This window comes from Bufo bufo, chromosome 1 (genome assembly GCF_905171765.1).
Source record: "Bufo bufo chromosome 1, aBufBuf1.1, whole genome shotgun sequence".
NCBI classification, from domain to species: domain Eukaryota; kingdom Metazoa; phylum Chordata; class Amphibia; order Anura; family Bufonidae; genus Bufo; species Bufo bufo.
The window spans coordinates 793,967,154-793,994,372 of NC_053389.1; the positions used below are offsets into that span (position 1 = coordinate 793,967,154).

The following is a 27,219-nucleotide window of genomic DNA, read 5'->3' on the forward strand; positions in this document are numbered from 1 at the left end:
GATGGCTGACGGCTCTTGTCCGAACACTTTGGGGCTGCTATGGTACTAAGGGATGCTACCACTTACCCCAGCATGTCCTATCATGGGGGCGTTACCATTGCACCTAGAGGCCCTGCTCTCTCTATCCACTTTGATTGACAGGTCCAGGCAGTGAAAACATCATCACACCTGGCCCTATCAATCAAAGTAGAGGGGTAGCGGCAGTTGCAGAGAGAGCAGAGCCTCTAGGTGCAAAGGTGACGCCCCCATCGCTCTTAGAGGCTCATTTGCATATAATAAACCTTAACCTGAAGGGGGCTTGCAGAAACCCATGAGCTTGCTGCCTAATTCGGGTGAATGGAACTGATTTTCAGTCAACTAAATCTGCAGAGTGTGAAAACGCCCTTAAATGATGTCGAGGTTAATTACTAGGATTTATTTTTATTGATTACATCTCATTTTATCTGAAATGCTGCTGTCGATACATAATGTCCACAAATCTTATTTTAGAAATGATTTCCTTCTCAGCCACTGGCCGCGGCAGGACGAAGGAGGGCTAACACGCTAGGTTTCCACGTCTCCTGGGGGTCCGCAGTGCTGTCTGAATCCATGGCTCGGCAATCGACTTCTCACTCCTTTGTTTGCATTTTCCTTTCTGTCTATTCTTGGAAGCTCGATGCTCTACTTGTCTCCCCTGGGTGTCTGCTCTATGAATCTGCAATCCTTTAGCTGTCCTGCCCTATCTCGCCCGTTGTCTGCTCCATCGCTCGGCAATCCTCTCCTTCCGCCCTCTGGGAACGTCGTCTGCTCGATCGGCTCGGCGGTCTTTCTTTTCCCTCCAGTGGAGGTCCTGAGCTGGCCCCGCTCGGCACTCCACTATGCCCCCTGGGCAGTCTGTCTGGTCGATGGTATCGGCGATCGTTCTCTCTCCCCTGCCTATGTAACCCATAGTCTGGGGCTCCGCGCCGCCGTCTGATGAGCTCCTCTTCGTCCGCTGCTTGTGCTAACGTGACCGGCGCCGTGGTACGTTTCGCTTTCAACACCGATCTGTCATTTTGCTGACTGGTGCTGCCTACCGGACTCGTCCGTTCTGCCCGTAGCTGTTTGCTTCTTCGCCCATCTTGTTCCGAGCGCTTCATCCGCGTCCATTTCTTCTCACGGTCCGTCCTAGCTGTCCGTTTGTGCCACTCTTCCCCCTCTCGAGACACGTTTTTATTCACCGTTTGTGTCTGCGCTCTGCCTCATTCATATAGTCGCTCGATTTATCTTCCCTTGCTCTTCGTCTCCCCTCCCCACTGTCTGGCTCGTGTTTATCGGCCCTCTGCTAATAATGCCTGTCTATCTCTTCCCATAGTCTGGCTCGTTGTGATCGGCGCTCGTCGTCTCTTCCTTGTGGCTGTGGTGTGATCGGCGCTCGCTAGCTCTCCCCTTACTGGCGATGAATGGCCGCTGCTGTTCCCGGAGCCGCTGAGACCCGAGCACCGGAAGCGGGAACCGGGGGGAAGCGGACCGCGGTGAGAGCAGGAGGACCGACCACCTGGGTATGTGACCACCTGTTATGTTGTGTGTTCTCGGGGATGATCCAGTGCCGCCATCTTTATTTATCCCATTCCCAGAGGAGTCTCCCACTATAAACAGTAGAGAACTCCCCACTGGATGGCGGCAGGGGTGGGATATGCGGGTTACATCCTGTAGGGGGCGCCATACACAGAGCAGATGGTCTCTCTGCTAGATGGGACCCCTCCCCCCAACTCTCTGCATGTAATCTCCCTATAAAGTGTCTGACCCCCCCATCACATAGAGTATGGAGGGGCCCGGCATAGTTATCATGGGGTCCCTACTAAAGTAATATAATATCCCCCAGTACTGGACCCCTCCCCCCAACTCTCTGCATGTAACCGCTCTATAAAGTGTCTGATCCTCCCCCCATCACATCACATAGAGTATGGAGCGGAGTTATCATAGGGGCCCTGCTAAGGTAATATAATGTCCTCCAGCATCCCCCCATATGCCCAGTACCGGACCCCTCCCGTACGTTGCCAGACTAATAGTCTCTGTACTGTACCCTATAGGGCTCCCCTCCCCCGACTGGAGCTGCATTAGAGAACTGTAAGGCAGGTTGTGTTAGGCCGACCCCTGTGGCTTCTTAGAGAGGAGTGCTGCCATAGTCCCTGAAGGGGTTGGACCTGCAAACAATAAGAATAGGGGTCCCCTAATCCGCCGAGTCTTAGGATTGATGAGGATCCCGGCAGGCGGACCCCCAGGGACGATGTATTTGTTTGATATCATGAGCGTAGGGAATGAATGTTGTTTTTAAAGGGTCAAACGGCTTTGAAGAAAAACTAAAACAGCGGCAGATGTTAAAGAAGTAAATAAAACAAAACACCCCCACTACTTACCTCTCTAATCCCCCTCCCCAGTCTTTGTTTACAAGCAGCCGTCACATGACCACTGCAGCCAGTCTGTGACCTCTGCAGCCACGCCCCTCATGGTGGCAGCAGTACGGTGTGCGGCCTGTGAAGGTCCTGACTGGCTGCAGTGGTCGTGTGTCGGCTGCTTGTAAACAGAGAGGGGAGCGGTGATGTTTCTTATTTTACACCTTATATCTGCTGCTGGGTTATCTGGCATCTGTCAGCAGTTTTGTCCCTCTGACTCCGGCTGACCTGTTACATGGGCGCTCGGCAGCTGAAGACATCTGTGTTGGTCCCATGTTCATATGTGTCCGCATTACTGAGAACAATAAGGTTTTAATATATGCAAATGAGTTACCGTTACACCTAGAGGCTCTGCTCTCTCTGCAACTGCTGTGCTCTCTGTACTTTGATTGACAGGGCCAGACAGGAGTGATCACATTTACACTGCCTGCTCCTGTCAATCAAAGTGCAGAGAGAGAGCAGAGCCTCTAGGAGTAATGGTAACACCCCCGTTGCTCTTATGGTACAAGTAATGTATGGGAGAGAGAAGTCACCCACTGGAAATCAAACATACCAACTTTGTAATATACTTTATACTTCGGTGGCTCACTATTTTCAAGATCTCTGCTTGCTGTTAGTGTAATGGACGCCTCCCATCTTTACTTCCAAAGCAGGAAAGTTCCTCCTGATCCCAAGAGACTATAACCTGATCAGGACATGCCCTGGGAGGAATGTAGCGCCCCCTCCACGGGAGGCAATGTACGCCTTATATTGTGATCCTTCTCGCCTTAAAGGGAACCTGCCATCCACCTTATGGTGACCTCACTGAGGGCAGCATAAATTAGTGACAGAAATGCTGATGTCAGCCGTGTGTCACTCAGGAGCTAAAGGTAAGTGGTCGCTGAGAACCAGCATCATAACCATTGCAGCCCAGGCCTGGAGAAGAGTCAGATCTACCTGAGAAGAGTCCTGGTTATTATAATCTCCTGCTCTCGCCCATCTGCTGATGGTTGGCAGTTCTCTCCTAGAGAGAAAGGGAGAAAACTCGGTAGAAGACGGTCAGTCATCAGCAGGAGAGCAGGACTTCATGGATAACCAGGACTCTTCTCAGGAGGCCGGGACTCTTCTCCAGGCCCAGTCTGCAATGATTGTGATGTTGTTCTCGGCGACCACTTATTTTATAGCTTATAAATGACCGACCGCTGAAATCATCTCACCTGTCTCTATGTTATTCTGCCGTTAGTATGGGCTCCATAAAGGTGATGGCAGGTTCCCTTTAAAGGGGTTGTCTCATCTGACATATCAGATAGGTGCAGGTGTCGCCTGTCTCCAGAACGTGCCCCTTTAAAAGTGAAAGACAGTGCACTGCGCATGCGCGACTTGCACTCCATTAATTTCTACGGGAGATCCAAACATAGCTGGGCGAGCTCACTTGGCTATTTTCAGTGGTCCGATAGCGATGAATGGAGAGTGCACTGCGCAAGCGAGGCCAGCGCTCCGTTCACTTCTATTGGATTGCTGGGGGTGCGCTTGGCTATTTTCGGCAGGCTGACTGCGCATGTGTGATGCGCCCTTCTGCACTTTCAGGGACTCGTTCTGGAGATGGAGGAGGCGAGAGCCGCACCTATCTGACATTGGTGACCTGTCCTAGAGGAGACAACCTATTACGTCTAAAGCTGGTTGAAAGCCCCTGTAGTCCTGCATGCTGGGCTTGGCTGAGCATGCATGTGTTTCCACAAGGCAGAGAGGAGTGTTGAACGTGTTGAAATCCAGTGGTGTGTTCCCAGGCATCTGGTGTTGGAGGCCCTCACCCCGACCTCTCTGGCTCTGGAGGACATGCAGATCTGGGATAATGTCAGGATTGTATACCTCATGGTTTTAGATGACATCTTTGTCACATTTCTCCGTTTCTTTCCCCCCGCAGCCTCTACATCCTCCATCTCTCACTTTCTCCCCCTGATCTGTCGTCATGTCTCAGACTCTACAAATGGAGATCCCCAACTTTGGGAACAGTATCCTGGAGTGCCTGAACGAGCAGCGCCTCCAGGGCCTGTACTGCGATGTCTCCGTCGTGGTCCGCGGACACCAGTTCAAAGCCCACCGGGCCGTCCTGGCGGCGAGCAGCTCTTACTTCAGAGACCTCTTCCACAACAGCAAGAACCCGGTGGTGGAGCTGCCCGGTTCGGTCCAACCTCAGTCCTTCCAGCAGATCCTCAGCTTCTGTTACACCGGGCGGCTCAGCATGAACGTCGGAGACCAGTTCCTTCTCATGTACACGGCCGGCTTCCTGCAGATCCAGGAGATCATGGAGAAGGGGACAGAGTTCTTCCTGAAGGTCAGCTCGCCCAGCTGTGACTCCCAAGGTTTGCACCCTGAAGAAGCTCCAAGCTCCGAACCTCCCAGCCCGGCCGCGGCCGCAGCAGTCGCGGCAGCCGCCTCGGCCGTGGCTTCACTATCGTCCTCATCATCTTACTCCACCTCCCGGGCACCACGGGTGAAAACGGAGAGCCAAGAGTCTGATTCAGTGCAGTGCACTCCAGTAGCGAAGAGACTGTGGGATGGGGGGCAGAAGGAGGCCGGAGGGGCAAATAGAAAGGTGCCCCGCTTTTCTCAAGCAGCGTCTGGTGGGTCATCGGGTGCTGTGGCCCCACAAGGGTCAGAGAGGACGAGCCCAGGAACGTCCAGCGCGTACACAAGTGACAGCCCGGGATCTTATCACAATGAGGAGGACGAGGAAGAGGAGGCCGGAGAGGACGGCACAGAGGAGCAATACAGGCAGATCTGCAATATGTATACAATGTACAGCATGATGAACGTCAACCAAACCGGTGAGATCCAGCGTGGTGCGTCATGTCCTACTCCAGTCACTTCCAGAGCTGCATTTGCAATTCTGTTTGTTACTGTTTGGAATCTATCCGCTGGGAGAAAGTTCTGAAAAGAATGCATTGACTAAGTCTCCCCTACTGCTCTGTGCAGATACTGAATCAGCAGGGGGTGAAGGACGCATAAGGGGCTTTCCAGCTTTGTGCACTTTCTTTAACTTTGAAGCCCAGCCTCCTCTCCGTTCCGGGTCCCTGGCCCCCTTCTGTGGTTTTCCAGTCCCCATCATGTAAACTTTCGCCTGTCCACCCAGACACGTACAGCCGGCTACGCTTGAAATGTAAAGGAAGTGCACAAGGCTGGACAACCCCTTTAATGTGAACACAGTTAAGCAAAGAAAGGTTACTTAAAGGGTATGTCCACCTGTGAACACAGATTATCCGCTGAGCTGCTGTATTGTAGGAGGTGGGGGCAGTTAGTTTTTTATACATAAAATGACTGTAGAGGACCTGGTGTAAAGACAACACATCCCAGAATGTAGGAAATACTGTGAGATTTCAGCTCTGAAGCCTGCAGAATTGTATCTGCAGCTTTACAGTATAATATAGACTGCAACTTAGGGTCAGTACAGGATGAGTAATGTATGTACACAGTGACTCCACCAGCAGAATAGTGAGTGCAGCTCTGGAGTATAATACAGGATGTAACTCAGGATCAGTACAGGATAAGTAATGTATGTACACAGTGACTGCACCAGCAGAATAGTGAGTGCAGCTCTGGAGTATAATACAGGATGTAGCTCAGGATCAGTACAGGATAAGTAATGTATGTACACAGTGACTCCTCCAGCAGAATAGTGAGTGCAGCTCTGGAGTATAATACAGGATGTAACTCAGGATCAGTACAGGATAAGTAATGTATGTACACAGTGACTCCTCCAGCAGAATAGTGAGTGTAGCTCTGGAGTATAATACAGGATGTAACTGAGGATCAGTACAGGATAAGTAATGTATGTACACAGTGACTGCACCAGCAGAATAGTGAGTGCAGCTCTGGAGTATAATACTGGATGTAATTCAGGATCAGTACAGGATAAGTAATGTAAAGTACACAGTGACTGCACCAGCAGAATAGTGAGTGCAGCTCTGGAGTATAATACAGGATGTAACTCGGGATCCATACAGGGTAAGTAATATAATGTGATTACATAGCGCCATCAGGTAAACAAGGAACGTGGGTTTCTGTTCTATAAGTGGCCCTGGTGGCAGATGTCACTGTGCTGGTGGCTCATCTATCGTGGTTGATGTATGACACTTCTCCCCAGCTGTGTAATATAACGTGTGCCTGTCCTCCTGTCAATAGAATATTCTTTGAATCCTTCAGCTGAGAAGGTGGAAGCTCTGCCGGACCCCGTCTTTTCAGACTCCAGGAACCGCGTGCGTGTCAAGCAGGACCTGGCTACCCTCCCAGCGGAGCTCATCAGTCAGATCGGCAACCGCTGTCACCCAAAACTGTATGAAGAAGGAGACCCGGCTGAGAAGATAGAACTTGTGACAGGTAATCTCACAGCTCCTTTCGTAAACACTTTGCTCTCCATGGCGGTTGAGATGTTCACACTTAACACTGATGAAAATGGCCGTTTTGTTCTGTCCCTTCCACCAATACATATTGACAGGGTCTATTTGACCTGACCTCGTGGCTCATCGCTGAGTAGGCCTGATCTGTGTACCGATCCTCTGATCTATTAGCAACTGTGCTTATGGGTGTCCTGGACAAGGGTGTGAGTGCTCCTACTAGCCGTGCCAAGTGTTAGGGTGGTGACATATGATGTGGTGGAGCCTGCCCCTGAATCATTACATGGCGAGTAAGTAACGGAGCCCACGGTGGTAAGGCCTCCAGCGCTCTGGCCAGAACTTAGCCTGAAGGCTTAGCTTTGGATTTTGGGACCTGTGGACTTTTCCCAATGTACAGTGCAGCAGACGAGCTTCCTATGTACGAGTGTTCGCTCTCTGATACATCAAAGGTATAAAAAAGGGGTAAGAGTGAGGCGTACAGCGTCGGTATCCTCAGTCCTTCATGTCTGTCCTCCCCCTCATTACTGACCTTCTTTTTCCTACATCTTAGGAACCAACGTGTTCATCACCCGCGCTCAGCTCATGAACTGTCACATCAGCGCCGGGACACGCCACAAGGTTCTGCTGCGCAGGTTGCTGGCGTCTTTCTTTGACAGGTGAGAGGTGGGAAGGGTTAATGAAGAAGGGACACATTCCTCCTCAAAACTGGTATCGTAAATGACTCGCCTTCTCTCGTTCCCCTCCGTTACTCCAGGAACACTCTAGCAAACAGCTGTGGCACTGGAATCCGCTCCTCCACCAATGACCCGAGCAGGAAGCCTCTGGACAGCCGGGTCCTGCACGCCGTAAAATGTAAGCGCCGTCACATTTGTTATATTTTTTTACGTGCCATTTATGTGTTTGTTCACCCGCTCACATACACAGCCGAGTCACGTTACTCCGAGCACCAGCTAATACCCAGAGTATCCGCCGTGTGCAGAAGCTAGACAGGCTGGGGGGTGACTCCATAAGGTCCTGGTAGGTGGTCACAGGTATCTGAAGCCATGCTGACTGCAGAGCATCCCCAGCGTGGGGGAGGATCCATAGAGAGAACACGACCATCGAGGTAGTCCCACAGGTGGTCAGTTGGGTTCAAGTCTGGGGAATTAGGGTAGTACTTGCAAGTCTTGGTCACGCTCTTCCAACCAATGTCGGCCATTTCTAGCCGTGTGACATGTCGCATTGTCTTGCTGGGAGATCCCATCCGCCCCAGGGAAGACAATCGGCATGTAGGGGTGTATGTGATCAGCAAGAAAGGAGTCATACCCCAATCGGTTGAGAGTGACCTCCACGTGGATGAGTGACCCACAGAATCCCACGATAACTCTGCCACCACCAGCTTGTGGTCTACCAGTGATGGTTGCAGAGGTTTCTCTCCTGACACACCAACATTCGTCCATTTAATGAAGCAGAAAATGAGACTCGTCGGTGAAGACAACCCTTTACCAATCGGCGGAGTTCCAATTCCGATACTGCCGCGTAAATTGAAGCCTTTTCTGCTTATGCTTATACGCAGTAGGGTTCACTGACACACGTCTGGTCAATTTGGTGCTGAGCTGCTCCACTGTAGCGCGTCGGTCCGCCCTCGCACCCGACATTCGCCTGCGCAGTTTCCATGTCACTTATCCACTCACCGTACACTTTCACCACAGATCACAGACTGCGCAGTATCAGAAATACCGCCACCCTTGACCTAAAAGCCAATAATGCAAATCTATGACCCCTCTTCTTTTTTTTCTCCCGTACATAGTCTACTGTCAGAATTTCGCCCCGAACTTCAAGGAAAGCGAGATGAACGCCATCGCAGCGGACATGTGTACGAATGCCCGACGCGTGGTGCGCAAGAGCTGGATCCCAAAACTGAAGCTGCTGATGGCCGAAGGAGACGCCTACACGTCCTTTATCAACGACACCGGCAAAATGGAGCCTGACCTGATAGGCGGAGGCACCCCCGCGGATCATAGTGCGGGCTTCGATGGCGAGCCGGGAGAGGGAATGCCTTGATGGTCTTGCACGAACCTCCCCCCCCCCCACCCCCTCCCCTTTCCAAAAGTTAAAAAAAAAAAAGTAACTAACTCTCCCCCCCTCTGTCTGTAGTGAGGAGGGGAGGGAGGACGGACAACATGGCACTCAGGAGATGGGCCGCAGTAGGTGGTGCTAAGTATGACTGTACGCTGCTGCACGACCTCGGGCGCGGTGCGGAGGACGCCGGTATCACTATACACTGCTGCATGAGATACTCGGTATCCACGTCTCCATTATCAGTATGCAGTTACACTACGCCGTGTCATTATATAGCGCCTCCATTATCGGTGTATAGAGATACTCGCCATCGTCATCCAACTGGAACAGACGTTCCACTCGCTGGGGGTGGGGGAAGGGTGACTTGTAAATATTCTGCAGTCGGGGTAGAAGCTCCATAATCTCACTGGCCCGCTGAGGTCCCAGCTCCTGGGAGAAAGAGACTTTTTTTTTTTTTTTATTATTATTAACTTTTTGACATTTTTAAATGCACCCTTCCCCCGCATCAGCTTCTGGATTGGAGGGAGCGCTACCTACAGCCGAGTGTAATAAGTTATAATGCTCTAGATCATCAGTCTCCGGCTGTTACGTAACTAACTACAACTCTCAGCATGTTGAGAAATTGCAGTTTAGCCAAGGCCGGAGAAAATGGCAGATAGGAGGTCAATGCTTTAGATCATTGCGGGAAGGGGGGGGGGGGGGAGGGGGAGGGGGTTCATGGTCTTGTTGCCCAACCAATCGCAACGCAGCTTTAATTTTTCAAGGGCACTATCAGAAATGAAAGCTGCGCTGTGATTGGTGGCGGCGGGCAACCGTTTTCTCTTTTAGACAGTTTTCCTAAATCTGCCCCATAGCAACCAATCAGATTCTGTGTTACTTCGGTTAAAAAATAATAATAATAATAATAACAATCTGATTGGCTGTCGCAGACGACTTTATTTGCACAGCTGCTAATTGCACATTTTATAGACTGTGTTCACATTTTCGGCCATGAATCCAGACCTAGCGGCACCGCCGACAGTAACCCATTGGGATCCGTCGGGCGCGGATTGTTTCCTAGAACGGAACAAAGAGGCGATAAAACTGGCGCGGATGTGAACGCAGCCTTATTTTTTATTGTCCCGTTTCTGTTTTGTCATGTATGTCGGGGTTTCACCATTTTTTTAGAGGGGGGGTTCCCTTAGATGTTATGAACTTTGCATGGTATTAGAAGTTTGCCTTTACGGAGGGCGACCACTTTGTTGATCGGACAGTAGGGCTGTTCTGCTTTCTCACTAAGTATAGGGTATATCGATTCCCCCCCCATCCCCCCCCCATATTGACTTACGAGGTGGGGGGTCGTAGTAATACAATAATACAATCATTGATTTCGATGGTCGCCTTGTGCCGATCATTATAATTGCCACCCATTTATCCCCTGATTGGTCTGGAAGGACAAGCACACTAAGGCTATCCGGATGGAGTCAGAAGATTGCCCCCTGGTGGTAGTTTCTCACATTACCCAAGTTTTTTTTTTTTTTTTTAATCACCTCGCATTAAATGGCTCCTTAAAGTGACAGTAGCACAAGGCAGATTTCTAGACTTATCGATGTCACTGTATTGGGCGACTCGCACTAATTGGCATGTATGTAAAGCGGCGCACATACATGTAGGCAGGCACGACTGTTGTGGTATTTGACTATGTCAGCGGTGGTCACTCGGAGCAGACATAGAGTAAGGCGCTTCCATTCATGCCAGGCTGGGGCGCTGTGCCCTTCACAATGACCCGCTCTCCCATAACTCATCATAGTGTAGCCACGATGACTTATAATTGCAAAGCACAGAGTTACCATTAACTATTTTATTTTTTACCTGAAGGGTGTGTACATGATTATGTATGGGTTTCCAGGAGGGGGTGCGGATTATGATCCATTTTTAACAACCCTTTGCTGAGTAACGTCTAACCTGTCATTTAAGGTCTTAGGGAATAACCGGTTACTGTTATTTCCATTATTGGGAATCTGTTACTACGCTGATCCTGCTGACACCATTCTCCCTATTACTGTGCATAGAGACTGGTGTCAGCGGTTGAAGGGGGGGGGGGGGCAGCAGAGCATGGGTATCAGGACTGCGCGACTCCAGCACTGCTGCTCTTAAAATGGTGAGAAACTAGCTTATGTGTACATATGAGAGAGGCAGTGCTTGTATCTGCGGGCCTGTTACCCCCCCCTATGCAACCCCTATCATGGGGAGGGGGGCCCCTGCATTACTCTGGCAGCCGCTGCAAGAAAAATGCAAAATTGGTGGGACCTGGGGGGATCAGGGGTTGTTTTTGAGGAGCTAGTTTTTTGTTTTGTTTTTTTTAAGTCCTTTCCCTGTGACCACTAACCTAGTGTGTGGAGGACCTACCCCAATTCATGTCAGTCCTGCTAATCACATACACTAAAATCCCCCTCTAACCCATGTTCCTCGCTGGGGATTAAGAAATCCTGGAGGCCTATGGGAGAGCTGGTGTGTTGTTGCACAGTGCCCCCTGCTGGGCGTGTGATTTACGTGTTTATTTTGTACATATATGTATAGCTCAATCCTGTAGGAGGATGGTAAAGCCTGTAGTTTCTAGGTTCTGTTCAGAGGACGAAACTGGGATAGAGAGGGAACTTATACGGTACCAGTGACGTGAGGCTAATACGGATAACACTGTAGTTCTGCATTAAGGCTAATACACTGATCTTAGCGGGTAAACCAGCTCCAGCTTATTCTTGGCAACGCGAAAACCTCTCATGACCCCATACGTTCTCCTTCTCCTCTTGATAGTTATGTATAACCCATATACCATGCGTGTTCATACTACCGAATACCGTCTGTATGGGGTGGTAAGGGTATTTTACCCATCCTCAATATGCAGTGACGGATGAATCGAGTACAAGGGCTGCCGACATGTGCATAATATCAGTGTACATATATATGTGTGTATATATACATAGCGACCCCTCTCTTCCCACGTAAAGGCTCTCTGGTAGTAGGGCTCTGCCGGGCTGTCATGGGATGTAAATATTTCAAGTAATATTTTTGCAGGCAATAGGGGGTGGGAATGGAGAGAATGAAAGAAGCAGCCCTCGAAAAAAATTATCCGTAGCGTTTACCTGTATATACTGAGCTGCGTCAAGGTGGCACAATGTATATACCCCTTTTTTATTTTTAGGTAGAATTCTTTTTTTTTTTCATATTTGTAGGAAAGTATTCAGACACCACATTCTCACCATAGTTATTTTTTAAAAAAAAGGGAGATTTCACGTATTTTAAATTCATATTTTATAGGCTTATTCCTGAGAGCATCCGGTAAGTGTAGTACTAGCTTTCGACCACTAGATGGTGCAATTTAGGTTAAGATCTCTAGTGCACCACCTATGGTCTGCTGGAAAGTACTACACATTCCCCATAGACGGAACCTATAAAATATCGTTTTGATGAAGGATAAATGTGATTCTTCCCTTGTTAGCTGGCAATATTAACGGCATGTTCACAGACAGACTGGCAAACTTCCCAATGATACACTAGCCGAGAGGAGGGCTGCACAATTTTCACTGTTTTATTTCCCTGCCCCCTGGGCCGGTGTGACTTTTATTTTTAGTAAAATTTAATTTTTTAACTGTAGAAAATTTAAAATAAAAAAAATTCAGATTTCCTTCTGCCATAAACCTCTCACTAAATGCACACTTGATTGTGAATTGCAGATGCTTGACCGACCGTTCCCCACGCCTTTAGGTGGGGGAATTTTTTCGCATTTTTTTTTGTTTTCCACCCCAAATCACTTACAATACATCTCCCCTTCCTTCTGCTCTCTTTAAGTGCCAAGATATCGCTGTGTGTTCCCTTAACTGTGAGACAGGAGCATTGCACATTATGGAAAAAAAATAAAAAAAATCTGAAAACATATTAATAAACATTTTTAACAAACAGGGAAATTATGTCTGCTCGTCCATTATTTAATGAGGCCGCTAGGCTGGATCTGTCCAGCGGCAGCAATTATGAGACTGAGCTCCTGTTAGGAGTTGTAGTCTCTCAACAGCTGGAGGGCCACGTGACCTGCACATAGGACAGGACTTCCTATAGTAATGTCCATAAAAAGCTTGACTGCCCCACTGCTACCCCTTACTGGGTTTGGAAAAATCAGATTTCAGATGGGGTGTATATTAGGGATATGTACCCCCTCTTAGGGTACGTTCACATTTGTGGCGTCCCGAATCCGGCAGAGAACAGCCCGGCTAGATTTCTCCAGATCAGGCATAGCCGGATGGTGCCACACACCACCGGACCCCATAGACTATAATGGGATTCAGCCACTGTAACAGTTTCTGTCCGGCCAAGAGCTAGCACTCATGCCGGAAAGTGGTCGGATCCCTGCAGGACTCGGTGGCGGGAGGCACTGTCCGACTATGCCGGATCCGGGATGCCACAGATGAATGTACCCTTACAGCCTTTTACCCCACATAATGCAGAGACATTTTATGCATTTGTATCATCAGTACAAAAATCAGAACAGGCTAGGGACACCTTTGCACTGGTTTTTTATTTAAATTTAGGCAACTTTTATAGTCATTATAAAATGTTCTACCATTTTGCTGTTGCAGAGTTTGTGCTCCTTCACATAGCTGGCAATGCTGTTGCTTCTGACAGAGCCAGACACACTGTCCTCGTCTCCATCCAGGGCAGGCCGGGAGGTGTAGAGGGGTATGCAACCAAATCTTCAGGGAGGGCAGATGACACAAGCCAGTCCGAAGGGGAGAGATCACATTAGAGAGAAAACTCAGGGCAGACCTTACAGGGTGATGGCGGGTCCACACCTCAGCATCGGTGTCAGAGGAGATCCTACATGAGCTGTAGAAGCAAAAAAATCAGTCCAGGAATAGAGCTGTGCTGATACACGAGGGCTAGAGAAGACAGCAGCATCCTGGACACACATGCTGATACATAAGGGCTAGAGAAGACGGCAGCATCCTGGACACACATGCTGATACATGAGGGCTAGAGAAGACGGCAGCATCCTGGACACACATGCTGATACATGAGGGCTAGAGAAGACGGCAGCATCCTGGACACACATGCTGATACATGAGGGCTAGAGAAGACGGCAGCATCCTGGACACACATGCTGATACATGAGGGCTAGAGAAGACGGCAGCATCCTGGACACACATGCTGATACATGAGGGCTAGAGAAGACAGCAGCATCCTGGACACACATGCTGATACATGAGGGCTAGAGAAGACAGCAGCATCCTGGACACACATGCTGATACATGAGGGCTAGAGAAGACAGCAGCATCCTGGACACACATGCCGATACATGAGGGCTAGAGAAGACAGCAGCATCCTGGACACACATGCCGATACATGAGGGCTAGAGAAGACAGCAGCATCCTGGACACACATGCCGATACACGAGGGCTAGAGAAGACAGCAGCATCCTGGACACACATGCCGATACATGAGGGCTAGAGAAGACAGCAGCATCCTGGACACACATGCCGATACATGAGGGCTAGAGAAGACAGCAGCATCCTGGACACACATGCCGATACATGAGGGCTAGAGAAGACAGCAGCATCCTGGACACACATGCTGATACATGAGGGCTAGAGAAGACAGCAGCATCCTGGACACACAGATCCAGCAGATATTACTGAGAGGGACCTGTCCCTGGGAGAAAAGTCTGAAACTAGGAGCAGGTTGTAAAGTGAGTATCATGGGGTTTGACAATCAGTGAAGTAGTAGGCAGACGTGTAGTGCAACTGTTTTAACACAAAGTGACCACATACTTGTAAAAATCATCATGTCAAAGATGTCCAATGCCTTTAGGGTGCAATTGCACTCTAATGTGAAAAAAAAAAAACAAGTTACGCCTCTTCTGGGGTCCAAATTTGAGTGCAGCAGATTAGTGAAGTGGGACTCCTTCAACAGTCCCAATAAAATCGCACAGCTCACCACTACATCAGGGAATAGCAGGAAGGTGTTTGTCATATACCACATTCATGCAGAGATAGATCTCAACGTGCAGACACATCCTTCTGCTATCCCTTGTAGTGAAATTTCGTGGAGTAAGGCCTTCTTTGGGCAGTGTAAACAGAGGTGATTGACCGCACATCGAGGACATCTATGACAAACACCTACCTGCTATTTCCTGATGTAGTTGTGAGCTGTAGATTTTTTTTTTTATAAGTATTCCTGCCGTTAACCCCAACATCACACTGCACACATAGGAAGCTGAGCTGTAAGGAGCTGTTTGCAGGATCTTCACGTGGTAGTAATCTGGAGGCAACATTGATAATTGGGGACTTTCCTTCCATGGACCAGAGGTGGCCGTGTGTAGCCATACCTTATAGCACATGCATTATTACCATTCCGCTAAATGTATGGATGATCCTGGGGCTGTGCCGTTCACTCGCTTTCCCCACCTGTCACCAAAATCGTGAGCAAGGTGTCTACAGCATCCATCAATACAGAAATTCTTCTCTCTTTACATATCGCACGACCGTATGAACGAGTCCGCATCCGTTTTTGCGGAACGGGTGCGGACCCATTCATTTCAAACGATGTGTCCATCCCGCGGCCCCGCAAAAAATACGTCCTTATCTTGCCCAGAATTGCAGACAAGAATAGGCATTTTCTATAATGGCAGGCGGCAAATTGCGGAACGCACACAGCCGGTATCCGCGTTTTTGCAGATCCGCAGAACACACCGGTCGTCTGAATGTAGCCTAACCTGCAACTTTTCGAGCCATGCAGGGGTCTTTCTACAAGGCTGTGTAGTTCTGGGTCTAACTTCCATCAAACAGAGGGCTGATCGGCGGTTGATCCGGGGTGTCCGACCGCTGCGGATTAGCTAGTGATGGCCGATCCTGAAGTTAGATCCGGCTCCTTGATTACAGGACAGCAGTCAGAGACCTTTATCTGTCGCCCCAAAGTCGAGTTTTTAACTTAATATATGACATAACCAAACACACAAAACAATTTGTCAAAAATTGATTTAAAAAACTGTATTAAGCACAGTACAGATCAGCAGTGAGGGGCAAACGCTTGGCACCTGACAGAGGGGCACATTCTGTCCTCATTTGTAACTTGCAGTCTCCATGTATACAGCGCCGGCCTGCTCGGATCACTCTCGTCCTGGGGTCCTTTCATTATGGCAATGTGAGCAGCAGTATCAGTACAATAAAGAGAACAACCACCAGGGCGGCGATGGCACACCACTGACGCCGATCTGAGGAAGAGAGAGATTCCTGCCATTATTCAGGAGGACATCCCACACGGGCTAGAAGAAATAACGTGGATTGTAAAAGGTGCAGCCGCTGCTCCACTGGATCGCACTGGGTGCCCAGTAATGTGAGGAGACCCGTCATGCATCCTAGTCCGGTACGGACATTGGTGGAGCGACGCCTGCCCCATAATCAAGTTCTGACGGGGGGGAAAGGAGTCCAAAAATGAACCTTCCCTCTGAATGTCCAGATGTTTAAACCCACCTGTGGCACTGGAATGACTCCAAGCTGTCCTTTAACACTGGCGTGTATGATGTTTAAAGGGGTTCTCCGGGCTTTTTCTATTAATGACCTATCCTCAGGACCGGCGGGAACCCCCGCCGATCAGCTGTATGAGGAGACAACGCGCGTAGTGCGCACATGCAGTCTCCCTTCCTGTCTGCTGCTCCATAGACATACAGTAGCGGGCAGGAAGAGAGATGGCACGAGCGCACTGTCACCTTGTGCCAGGTGTCGGACCCCCGCCGATCTGATATTGATGACCTATCCTGAGGACAGGTCATCAATAGAAAAAGCCCGGAGAACCCCTTTATGGCCCTATCAGGCTATATACAATAATTAAAAGCAGCCATCCCCCCCGGCCCTGGATTCTTACCGCTGGTCATATGCGACACTTTGGCCATCCTCTTGAGGACTGTGTCCATGCGACTATGGGTATTATCCATCTCGTAGGAAAACTGATCAAGCATCCTGAGTATGAGAGGCGACAAATGTATAATACGCACAGCACACGCACATACACATACACGGACCTATAGACGGAGTGTACCCAGGGACTCACACAGCCTGCTCGTCCAATTCATCGCCAATCTTCCCAGACATATTCTTCAGAACCCGGATACTGCCCGATACCAACTCCAGATTCGCGTCCTGGTCATTTATAATCAACTGGAGAAGCAATAGAGACAGGTCTATTCAGTCAGCAGGTGGCGCTCTGTTCACATCAATGTGCCTGGAAGGGTTCCTGATGCCACCACAGTGGGAGAACCTATAGCTCTACCTGTAAGGTGCAACCCGTCCGACATCTATAGTCATTGCCAGGCTCCTTCATTGTAAGGCGGGTAGGGCACCATACCTCCCAACTTTTGAAAAGAAGGAAAAGGGACTGTATGTGCGGCGCACGAAGCACATCCCGACCAATTTTTACCACACTAGGCCACGCCTCTAACTCCGCCCAAAACATAACTAAACACCTAATCCCACCCAGTGCCCTAAATGCCACCACACAGTAGTTATGCCAGCATTGTGCCTCCTTCACAGTTATATGCCCGGCTGTGGCCCCCCCTCACAGTAATATGCCCGGCTGTGGCCCCCCCCTCACAGTAATATGCCCGGCTGTGGCCCCCCCCTCACAGTAATATGCCCGGCTGTGGCCCCCCCCTCACAGTAATATGCCCGGCTGTGGCCCCCCCCCTCACAGTAATATGCCCGGCTGTGGCCCCCCCCCCCTCACAGTAATATGCCCGGCTGTGGCCCCCCCCGCTCACAGTAATATGCCCGGCTGTGGCCCCCCCCGCTCACAGTAATATGCCCGGCTGTGGCCCCCCCCCGCTCACAGTAATATGCCCGGCTGTGGCCCCCCCCCCTCACAGTAATATGCCCGGCTGTGGCCCCCCCCCTCACAGTAATATGCCCGGCTGTGGCCCCCCCTCACAGTAATATGCCCGGCTGTGGCCCCCCCCCTCACAGTAATATGCCCGGCTGTGGCCCCCCCTCACAGTAATATGCCCGGCTGTGGCCCCCCCCCTCACAGTAATATGCCCGGCTGTGGCCCCCCCCTCACAGTAATATGCCCGGCTGTGGCCCCCCCTCACAGTAATATGCCCGGCTGTGGCCCCCCCTCACAGTAATATGCCCGGCTGTGGCCCCCCCTCACAGTAATATGCCCGGCTGTGGCCCCCCCTCACAGTAATATGCCCGGCTGTGGCCCCTTCACAGGCAGGAGGTTGAAACTTCTAGGATTTATTTTATCTTTATTCTCGTTTGACACTTGACCCCATCTGATCAGGACCTGCATAGTTTGGTTATTAAGGGGCACTCAGTCAGGGCACAGAAAAATGGCACGCTGCCCACACCGCTCCGCCTGCAGAGGGGAGACTTACATAAGATACACATACCACAGGAGTCAGAATGAGGGGGGTTTTCTGCTCCCCGATTAAAGGGAACCTGTCACCTCAAAAACGCATATAAAACCGCCAGCATTACCTCATAGTAGCCCCCAGTCTGTTCACAATCATATGTTTGATCCGGGAGCAATCAGCGCTATCCTGCCAGTCATCTCGAAGTCCAGGTAAGCGCGCCCCCTAACAGTCCCCTCTCTCGTTAGATTGACAGCCTGCAGTGCAGCCGGGATCGCATGAGTCTCGCGCATGCGCGATGTGCTCCTTGGTTAAGTGCGATCCTGTCCCCGGCCGCCGCCGTTAGCCGGGTTTCAGCGGCGCACTGCGCATGTGCAAGAGTTATGCGATTCCGGCCGCACTGCAGGCTGTCAATCTAACGAGAGAGGGGACGGTTAGGGGGCGCGCTTACCTGGACTTCGAGCTGACTGGCAAGATGGCGCTTAAAACATTGTTTTTTGAACCCATGGAGCATCAGATTACCGGATCAAACATAGGATTATGAACAGACTGGGGGCTACTTTGAGGTAATGCTGGCGGTTTTATATGCGTTTTTCAGGGGACGTTCAGTCTGCCTAGGACATCGAATAAATCCATGGGCGGACTGGGAACGTAAAGTGGCCCCATGTTGTAGGTGTGTGTCCAACACAGGTAGAATACAGCCCCAGCAGAACCAAACTGCACAGCGCAACGCAAAATACTGCCTCCTGAGGACAGCGATACAGTTGAGTTCACGCGGGTTCCTGCGGCCGTTGGCCAGGTGCATAAGTACCTAACGCTCCTAGCATTAATTAATATACTCAGCCGGCAGCCGTGAGGAGGCCTCTGGTGGCCCCCTGGGCATCGGTCCCCCGGGAAAATTCCCTTTAGGCTCTATGGCCAGTCCGCCTCTGCGTAGATCCCCCTCTACAAGCTCTAGCACTGGATACATCGCTGGCCCCTATAGATGACAATGGAGGGAGGACCTGTTGCTGTGCTTGTTGCTCTTCAATGTAGCGGGAGTTTCCCGAGATGATCTCATCGTCCAACCGTGAGAAGCGATCGGAGGTCAGGGGGTGAGAGATGCCCAACGCCTGAGAGTGGAGAGACCAGAGGTGACGAGTGCAGAACATACACTATGACTCACCGTGGAAGTGATGACGTCACCGGGGGGTTCCTCTTACCTCTCTGTTCTTTCGGTCTGTGAAGTTCTGAGCTCTGGGACTGGAGATGTGATCCCTCATTTCCTAAAAATACACACGTTACGTACAGGGGGACAGAGAGACAGACCTGGAGATGCCACAACTGTGCCCACTGCTTCTAGTCAGACATAGTTAAAGGTTTTTTTGGGCCAAAAATGAAAGTAAAACTTGGGGTTGTTAAAAAAGAAAAAGTCCTGAGGCAGATCTGAAAGTGATGACATGCTATTCCCACTCACATGACGGCTGCAGCCACCACTGGCCTCTGCAAACGTGAGCAAGAACTGCATGTGACTGCCAAGGACCAACATTCGTGCCGTTCTCGCACACGTGACCGCTAAGGCCGGGAACAGCGCATCATCACTTCCAGTCCGGCAAGCAACAGAGCCGCAGTGCTGAATCAGCAGGACCTTTATATGCGAGCGACTCACTGCCCTACCCCCCTCCTGCTTAATTTTTTAAAGGGGTATTCCCGCCTTAAGGGTCCATTCACACATCCGTAGAATGGATCCGCATCCGTTCCGCAATTCTGCGGAACGGGTGCGGACCCATTCATTCTCAATGGTGATGGAAAGGATGCGGACAGCACACATTGTGCTGTCCGCATCCGCATTTCCGGTCCAGGGCTCCCAAAAAAAAATAGAACATGTCCTATTTCTTGTCCGCAATAGTAGCTTCTAGGTGCAACGGGGGCGTTGCTGTTGCACCTAGACCTCTATACAACTGCAGCGCCCTCTCCACTTTGATTGACAGGGCCAGGCAGTAAAAGCATCATCTGTCAATTAAAGTGCAGAGAATGAGGAAACTGCAGAGAGAGCAGAGCCGCTAAGGGCTCATGCACACGACCGTTGTTTTGCGGTCCGTTTTTCACTGATCCGTTGTTCCGTATCTGAGGGTTTTTTTTCTCTGATTTAAGTCCTCTTCCATTCCGTTATTGCACAAAACATATCTGTATGGTTTCCGTATTTGATTTAATCGTTTTTTTGCGGATCATATACAGAAGCAGTAACTTATTAATCACCAAACACGTGAGCAATACGGGCTGGGCAAAGCATTTCTACAGTATGGATCCGCAAAATACGGATGTGTTCCGTATTTTTTGCAGACCCATTAACTTGAATGAGACCTCGGACTGCGATTTGCGAATAATAGGACATGCACTAATTTTTTGCGGAACGGCCCTGCGGACAAACGGAAACGGAATGCACACAGAGTACCTTCTGTATTTTCTACAGCCCCATTGAAGTAAATGGTTCTGCGAACAGAAGCGGAAAGAAAATACATTCGTGTGCATGAGCCCCAAGTGTAATGGCAACGCCCCCGTTGCACCTAGAAGCTCATTTGCATATATTAAAACATCATTATTCTTAGTAATGCGGACACATAGGAACATGGGACCAACACAGACGCCTTCAGCTGCCAAGCGCACATGTAACAGGTCAGCCAGTGTCAGAGGTACAAACCTTCTGACAGATGACCTTTAATACGGCTGGAATACCCCTTAAAAAAAATTAAGCAGGAGGTGGGTGGGACAGTAAAAAAAAAATAAAGAGTCATATAAAGGTCCTGCTGATTCCGCACTGCAGCTCCTGTACTTGTCAGACCGGAAGTGATGCTGTGCTGTTCCCTCAGGTCACCGCTGCGGTCAGTCACATGTGCAAGAACGGTATGAGTGTTGGCCCTTGGCAGTCAAATGCCCACATGGTCGCTGAGGCCAGTGGTTGGCTGCAGCAGTCATGTATGTGGGAACAGCGCGTCATCACTTCAGATGCCCTTTAGAAAGATTTCCTATGATCTGCAAATGGTCTAAATATAAAAGAGCTTATACTGACCTCACCGATGACATTCCAAAGGGACCCCGCTAGAATCCACTCCCCGCAGATGTCATGACACAGCAGGAAATGGCTGGGAATGCTGTTCAGCCAATCACTGGCTGCAGCAATGACCCGCCTCAGCCTGTGATTGGCTGAGCGGCATTCCCTGCTGTGTCGTGACGAGAGCAGGAAGTGAATCACAGCGGTAACCTGGGTACTGTAGTAATAGCAGTGGATTGTCAAGGTGAGTACCTCCTTTATTTGCAGCCCATAGGAATAATTTTTTTATGGCTGGAAAAAGGTCACTACTAATAGAGCTGCCATGACTGCTCCTCCAAGGAGTCGCCTCCCAACTTTTTCACAATCCTGAAAGGCAAATCAGTGAGATGAAGTCATACATCCCGGTACCCACAACATTAGCCAGGAAAGCTGGGTGACAACTCTAGTGGGGCCCGAACTAATGTGATCCTGGAGATATCCTATAATAAATGAAATATCCTGATAACAGGGACCCCGCCAGGGTGATTTGCCCAAAAAAAAAAAAAAGGGTAGCGGTCAACCCCTTTAATGAATGGACTGGGCTACAGACGCAGGAGGTAATATCGGAGAGCCGATACACAATGCTTAGATGTCACCTTTAAGGAACTCCGCGTCTTCTCCACAAAGTCTCGCCTCTCGGTCAGTTCGACCTCCGATATCTTAAACTTCTTCTGGTTTGATTCGACGATGCCCAAGAAAGGAGTGAAGGAAACAACAGAATACGATTCAGACAGGGAGTGTTGGGAAATGGGGAGCACTGGGGTGACAAGGAGAAGGCCTCCGCCGTGTTAGGATACTGATCGTCTCCTCCAAGTCCTCCAGGTCCCATTCGATGCTTCTCAGGGAATTCCGAAGTTCGTTGGTTGTCCAATCGAATTCTTCCGCACTGGTCACGTGACTCTCCTGCAGGAGTTCGCACCATCGCTGGTATAGACCCCGGCTGGTGTTGAGGGCCTTCTGCACCTCCCTGAGGAATACACATGGTGGGGGGGGGGGGGGGAGAAGAAAGAAGTGAGGAGCTGCTCCGAAATATGGTGATCGCGACAATAGAAGAAAGAGATGATCACTAGTGTTGAGCGAACTTGTGGTTTAAGTTCGGCGTCTAAAGTTCGGCTTATCGAAGAATCCCGATATGGATTCCCAATTCCGTTGTGGTCCGTGGTAGCGGAATCAATAATGCGATTCTTCGATAACCCGAATCCGAACTTTAGACGCCAAACACTAATGATCACCTGACTGCACTGGGTAACAGGGTGTTAGGAAATGCTGGGAGTTGTAGTACTGCAACAGCTGGAGAGCCAGTGCTGTAACCAATGGTAGTGGGGACCTTACGTTTATAGGGGCGATTGGCACCCCCATAATATTTCCTGCCCTAAAGGCTAATATTTTTGCATACAGGAAGCCCGTCCCATTCTGTGCCCCCTATATAAATCATGTTTCATGTCCTCACCATTTTCCAAATGTCTGCTTGCTGCCAGTGAATGGGAACGGCATAAAGTCACACATTTTTTAAGTGTTTTATTCTACCTTTGTGACGTCAAAAGGTCGCGTATTATAGCATACACCATATATGAGACTTTTAAATGTTTACCGCTGGATGGAGATAACTGGAATAACCCTTTAATGGCCATGTGACACCTGCAATATGACATCCGGGCCCCCCGCCGATCAGCTGGTGCTCCTGTGAGCTCGCCAAGCACAGCGCTGTACATCGTATAGTGGCTGTGCTTGGTATTGCAGCTGAGCGCCATTCACTTCTATGGGCCTGAGCTGTGCCTGGCCAATGAATGCGACGTCCCAGCGAGAAGGCCGTGGTGCTACTGCCTTCTATAGCAGATTGGCGGGGGTCTCGGACCCCCATCGATCAGATACTGATGACCTATCCAGTAGTAAAATCTTGGAAAACCCCTTTAACTTTGTCTACATGACGCTATTTGCTGAAGTGAGACAACCCCATCAATGACGTTGAATTCAGTTATGGATTCCGCTACTACGGACTGTAAGTTATGGTCCGAGGTAGCGGAATCCATGATGGAATTCTTAGATAACCCAAACTTGTGTTTCAAGTTCGCTTAACGCCAGTCATCACCTTCTGGAAAGGTAATCCGCCATCCAACACACTGAGTGCGGTACCTGAGGTGGGGGCGGAGCATGACAAAGACTCTCTTCCAGTGTCATGCTCCTCCCCCTCAGGTCCCACCCAAGGCATCACACAGTTTTTTACCCAGTGCCAAACTTTAGTGCCCCCCTTCCAAAAAAGGACAAACGGAGTCGCCACAGACCACGTGACGTGGACACTCACCCCCGGACCACGGAAAACGGATCCTCCACAGACATGGCGGGCGACCTCTTCTCAGCTCTCGTGCCGCTTGGTCTCTACACTAAATGCTAGGACTTTACTATCTAGACATGGAGCATGGCCGCCCATTAAACGCGCCCTCCCTAATATATCTGCATGCACAGGCAACAAGGGGTTAAAATAGCTTCAGAACGGTAAGTCTCTTACTTAGTAACCTTTGGGGCAGCTTAGACATATGATGTAAACAGTGCCCCTCCCCCCAGCCCTGTGTATGACAGCTCAGGCACAGCACTGCTCTGGGGTCCCTCTGCCTTCTCCCTCTCCTGTCGCTCAGAAACTCTCCCCGGCTCGTCTCACTTGTCAACCTTCCTTCTTCCCACCCACAGACTCCACTTTCCACGTGTTTCCGGCTCTGCCCGCTGAGGATCACGGGAGTTGTAGTATCCCGCAGTCACCAAGCAGTCAGCTGCCCCGCCCACTAAGCTCCGCCTATGCCTACCTCGCGTAGGCTTTCCCGCCCTCTATACTCATGCCACGCCCACTATACTCAGGCCCCGCCCTATATACCCAGTCCAGAGATGACGAGTGCAGAACATACACTATGACTCACCGTGGAAGTGATGACGTCACGGGGGGTTCCTCTTACCTCTCTGTTCTTTCGGTCTGTGAAGTTCTGAGATCTGGGACTCATTTCCGAAAAATACACAGGGGGGCAGAGAGACAGACCTGGAGATGCCAGGACAGTGCCCACTGCTTCTAGTCAGACATACTAAAGGTTTTTAGTTTTTTTTTGCCAAAAATGAAAGTAAAACAGAGGCGGGCGGCCTGGGGTTGTTTAAAAAAAAAAAAAAAAAAAGTCACGAGGCAGATCTGAAAGGGTAAAGGTTAATACTATACTCCGTAAGGACCTCCTGACGTCACAATATCACGTGACATCCCTAGGTCAAGGCTGACTGCAGAGAGGGAGAAAATCAGGGATGGAGGCTCAGAGAGTCTGCTGGTGAGGGGGATGTGACCACTGGGGGGGCTGCTGTATGAGATTATATACTGGGGGGGCTGCTGTGTGAGATTATATACTGGGGGGCTGCTGTGTGAGATTATATACTGGGGGGCTGCTGTGTGAGATTATATACTGGGGGGGCTGCTGTGTGAGATTATATACTGGGGGGGGGCTGCTGTGTGAGATTATATACTGGGGGGCTGCTGTGTGAGATTATATACTGGGGGGCTGCTGTGTGAGATTATATATTGGGGGGGCTGCTGTGTGAGATTATATACTGGGGGGCTGCTGTGTGAGATTATATACTGGGGGGGCTGCTGTGTGAGATTATATACTGGGTTGCTGCTGTGTGAGATTATATACTGGGGGGCTGCTGCGTGAGATTATATACTGGGGGGCTGCTGCGTGAGATTATATACTGGGGGGCTGCTGCGTGAGATTATATACTGGGGGGCTGCTGCGTGAGATTATATACTGGGGGGCTGCTGTGTGAGATTATATACTGGGGGGCTGCTGTGTGAGATTATATACTGGGGGGCTGCTGCGTGAGATTATATACTGGGGGGCTGCTGTGTGAGATTATATACTGGGGGGGCTGCTGTGTGAGATTATATACTGGGGGTCTGCTGTGTGAGATTATATACTGGGGGGGCTGCTGTGTGAGATTATATACTGGGGGGCTGCTGTGTGAGATTATATACTGGGGGGGCTGCTGTGTGAGATTATATACTGGGGGGCTGCTGTGTGAGATTATATACTGGGGGGGCTGCTGTGTGAGATTATATACTGGGGGGCTGCTGTGTGAGATTATATACTGGGGGGCTGCTGTGTGAGATTATATACTGGGGGGCTGCTGTGTGAGATTATATACTGGGGGGCTGCTGTGTGAGATTATATACTGGACGGGGGCTGCTGTGTGAGATTATATACTGGGGGGCTGCTGTGTGAGATTATATACTGGGGGGGCTGCTGTGTGAGATTATATACTGGGGGGGCTGCTGTGTGAGATTATATACTGGGGGGCTGCTGTGTGAGATTATATACTGGGGGGGCTGCTGTGTGAGATTATATACTGGGGGGGCTGCTGTGTGAGATTATATACTGGGGGGGCTGCTGTGTGAGATTATATACTGGGGGGGCTGCTGTGTGAGATTATATACTGGGGGGGCTGCTGTGTGAGATTATATACTGAGGGGGCTGCTGCGTGAGATTATATACTGGGGGGCTGCTGCGTGAGATTATATACTGGGGGCTGCTGCGTGAGATTATATACTGGGGGGCTGCTGTGTGAGATTATATACTGGGGGGCTGCTGCTGTGTGAGGTTATATACTGGGGGGCTGCTGTGTGAGATTATATACTGGGGGGACGGCTGTGTGAGAATTTATACTGGGGGGCGGCTGCTGTGTGAGATTATATACTGGGGGGCTGCTGTGTGAGATTATATACTGGGGGGCGGCTGCTGTGTGAGATTATATACTGGGGGCTGCTGTGTGAGATTATATACTGGGGGGCTGCTGTGTGAGATTATATACTGGGGGGCTGCTGTGTGAGATTATATACTGGGGGCTGCTGTGTGAGATTATATACTGGGGGGGGCGGCTGTGTGAGATTATATACTGGGGGGGCGGCTGTGTGACATTATATACTGGGGGGCTGCTGTGTGAGATTATATACTGGGGGGGCGGCTGTGTGAGATTATATACTGGGGGGCTGCTGTGTGAGATTATATACTGGGGGGCTGCTGTGTGAGATTATATACTGGGGGGCTGCAGTGTGAGATTATATACTGGGGGGGCCGGGGGGGCCTGTGTGAGATTATATACTGGGGGGGGCTGTGTGAGATTATATACTGGGGGGGGCTGTGTGAGATTATATACTGGGGGGGCGGCTGTGTGAGATTATATACTGGGGGGGCCGGGGGGGCCTGTGTGAGATTATATACTGGGGGGGGCTGTGTGAGATTATATACTGGGGGGGCGGCTGTGTGAGATTATATACTGGGGGGGGCTGTGTGAGATTATATACTGGGGGGCTGCTGTGTGACATTATATACTGGGGGGGCGGCTGTGCGAGATTATATACTGGGGGGGCGGCTGTGCGAGATTATATACTGGGGGGGGCGGCTGTGTGGGATTATATACTGGGGGGGCTGCTGTGTGGGATTATATACTGGGGGGGCTGCTGTGTGAGATTATATACTGGGGGGGCGGCTGTGTGAGATTATATACTGGGGGGGCGGCTGTGTGAGATTATATACTGGGGGGGCGGCTGTGTGAGATTATATACTGGGGGGCTGCTGTGCGAGATTATATACTGGGGGGGCGGCTGTGCGAGATTATATACTGGGGGGGCGGCTGTGTGGGATTATATACTGGGGGGGCGGCTGTGTGGGACGCTTACCCATAAAAAACTAACTACACAGATCGGATGCAAAGAACTACAGCATTTTATTAATATACAAATGAGTCTCAGCATACAGTGTGACTGGAGGAGGAGTACACACCAGTACATCATATATAGTTACTGGAGGAGGAGTACACACCAGTACATCATATATAGTTACTGGGACGTGACTGGAGGAGGAGTACACACCAGTACATCATATATAGTGACTGGAGGAGGAGTAC

General features: G+C 50.2%; 2 protein-coding genes across 4 annotated transcripts in view; one reads left to right on the plus strand and one right to left on the minus strand.

The window, feature by feature from the left end:
- The window catches only part of STX10 (syntaxin 10), a 38,507-nt gene extending 14,567 nt beyond the window's left edge, over window positions 1–23,940 (minus strand). Inside the window, exons 1-8 of one of the 2 annotated variants that reach the window (XR_005775688.1) lie at window positions 23,594–23,940; window positions 22,089–22,258; window positions 21,888–21,982; window positions 19,424–19,486; window positions 19,226–19,333; window positions 16,925–17,031; window positions 16,739–16,833; window positions 15,933–16,088 (exon numbers count right to left, since the gene is read on the minus strand). Coding sequence is in view for 1 of the 2 variants with exons in the window: in XM_040415067.1 (XP_040271001.1) it covers window positions 16,009–16,088; window positions 16,739–16,833; window positions 16,925–17,031; window positions 19,226–19,333; window positions 19,424–19,486; window positions 21,888–21,982; window positions 22,089–22,258; window positions 23,594–23,628 (753 nt within the window). In the remaining variant the exon portion in view is untranslated. Of the gene's footprint in view, window positions 1–15,518; window positions 16,089–16,738; window positions 16,834–16,924; window positions 17,032–19,225; window positions 19,334–19,423; window positions 19,487–21,887; window positions 21,983–22,088; window positions 22,259–23,593 lie in introns of those variants that run through there. The other variant, XM_040415067.1, reaches the window with a different exon arrangement.
- NACC1 (nucleus accumbens associated 1) lies at window positions 424–8,866 on the plus strand. 2 transcript variants are annotated; one of them, XM_040415065.1, is made up of 7 exons: window positions 424–1,002; window positions 1,334–1,520; window positions 4,318–5,221; window positions 6,576–6,770; window positions 7,338–7,443; window positions 7,542–7,639; window positions 8,577–8,866. In XM_040415065.1, exons 3-7 carry the CDS (start codon window positions 4,363–4,365, stop codon window positions 8,828–8,830), a joined length of 1,512 nt encoding a protein of 503 aa, XP_040270999.1. In that variant the 5' UTR covers window positions 424–1,002; window positions 1,334–1,520; window positions 4,318–4,362; the 3' UTR covers window positions 8,831–8,866. The 2 variants fall into 2 exon arrangements, with proteins under 2 accessions (XP_040270999.1, XP_040271000.1); XM_040415066.1 differs by having other exon boundaries at window positions 426–1,002; window positions 6,597–6,770.
- Window positions 23,941–27,219: the final 3,279 nt, after the last annotated feature.

Coding starts and splice junctions, on each gene's coding strand:
- NACC1 (XM_040415065.1), top strand. CDS start 4,363: ATGTCTCAGACTCTACAAATGGAGATCCCCAACTTTGGGAACAGTATC. Junction 5,222..6,575: donor GATGAACGTCAACCAAACCG/GTGAGATCCAGC, acceptor TCCTGTCAATAG/AATATTCTTTGAATCCTTCA. Junction 7,640..8,576: donor GGTCCTGCACGCCGTAAAAT/GTAAGCGCCGTC, acceptor TCCCGTACATAG/TCTACTGTCAGAATTTCGCC.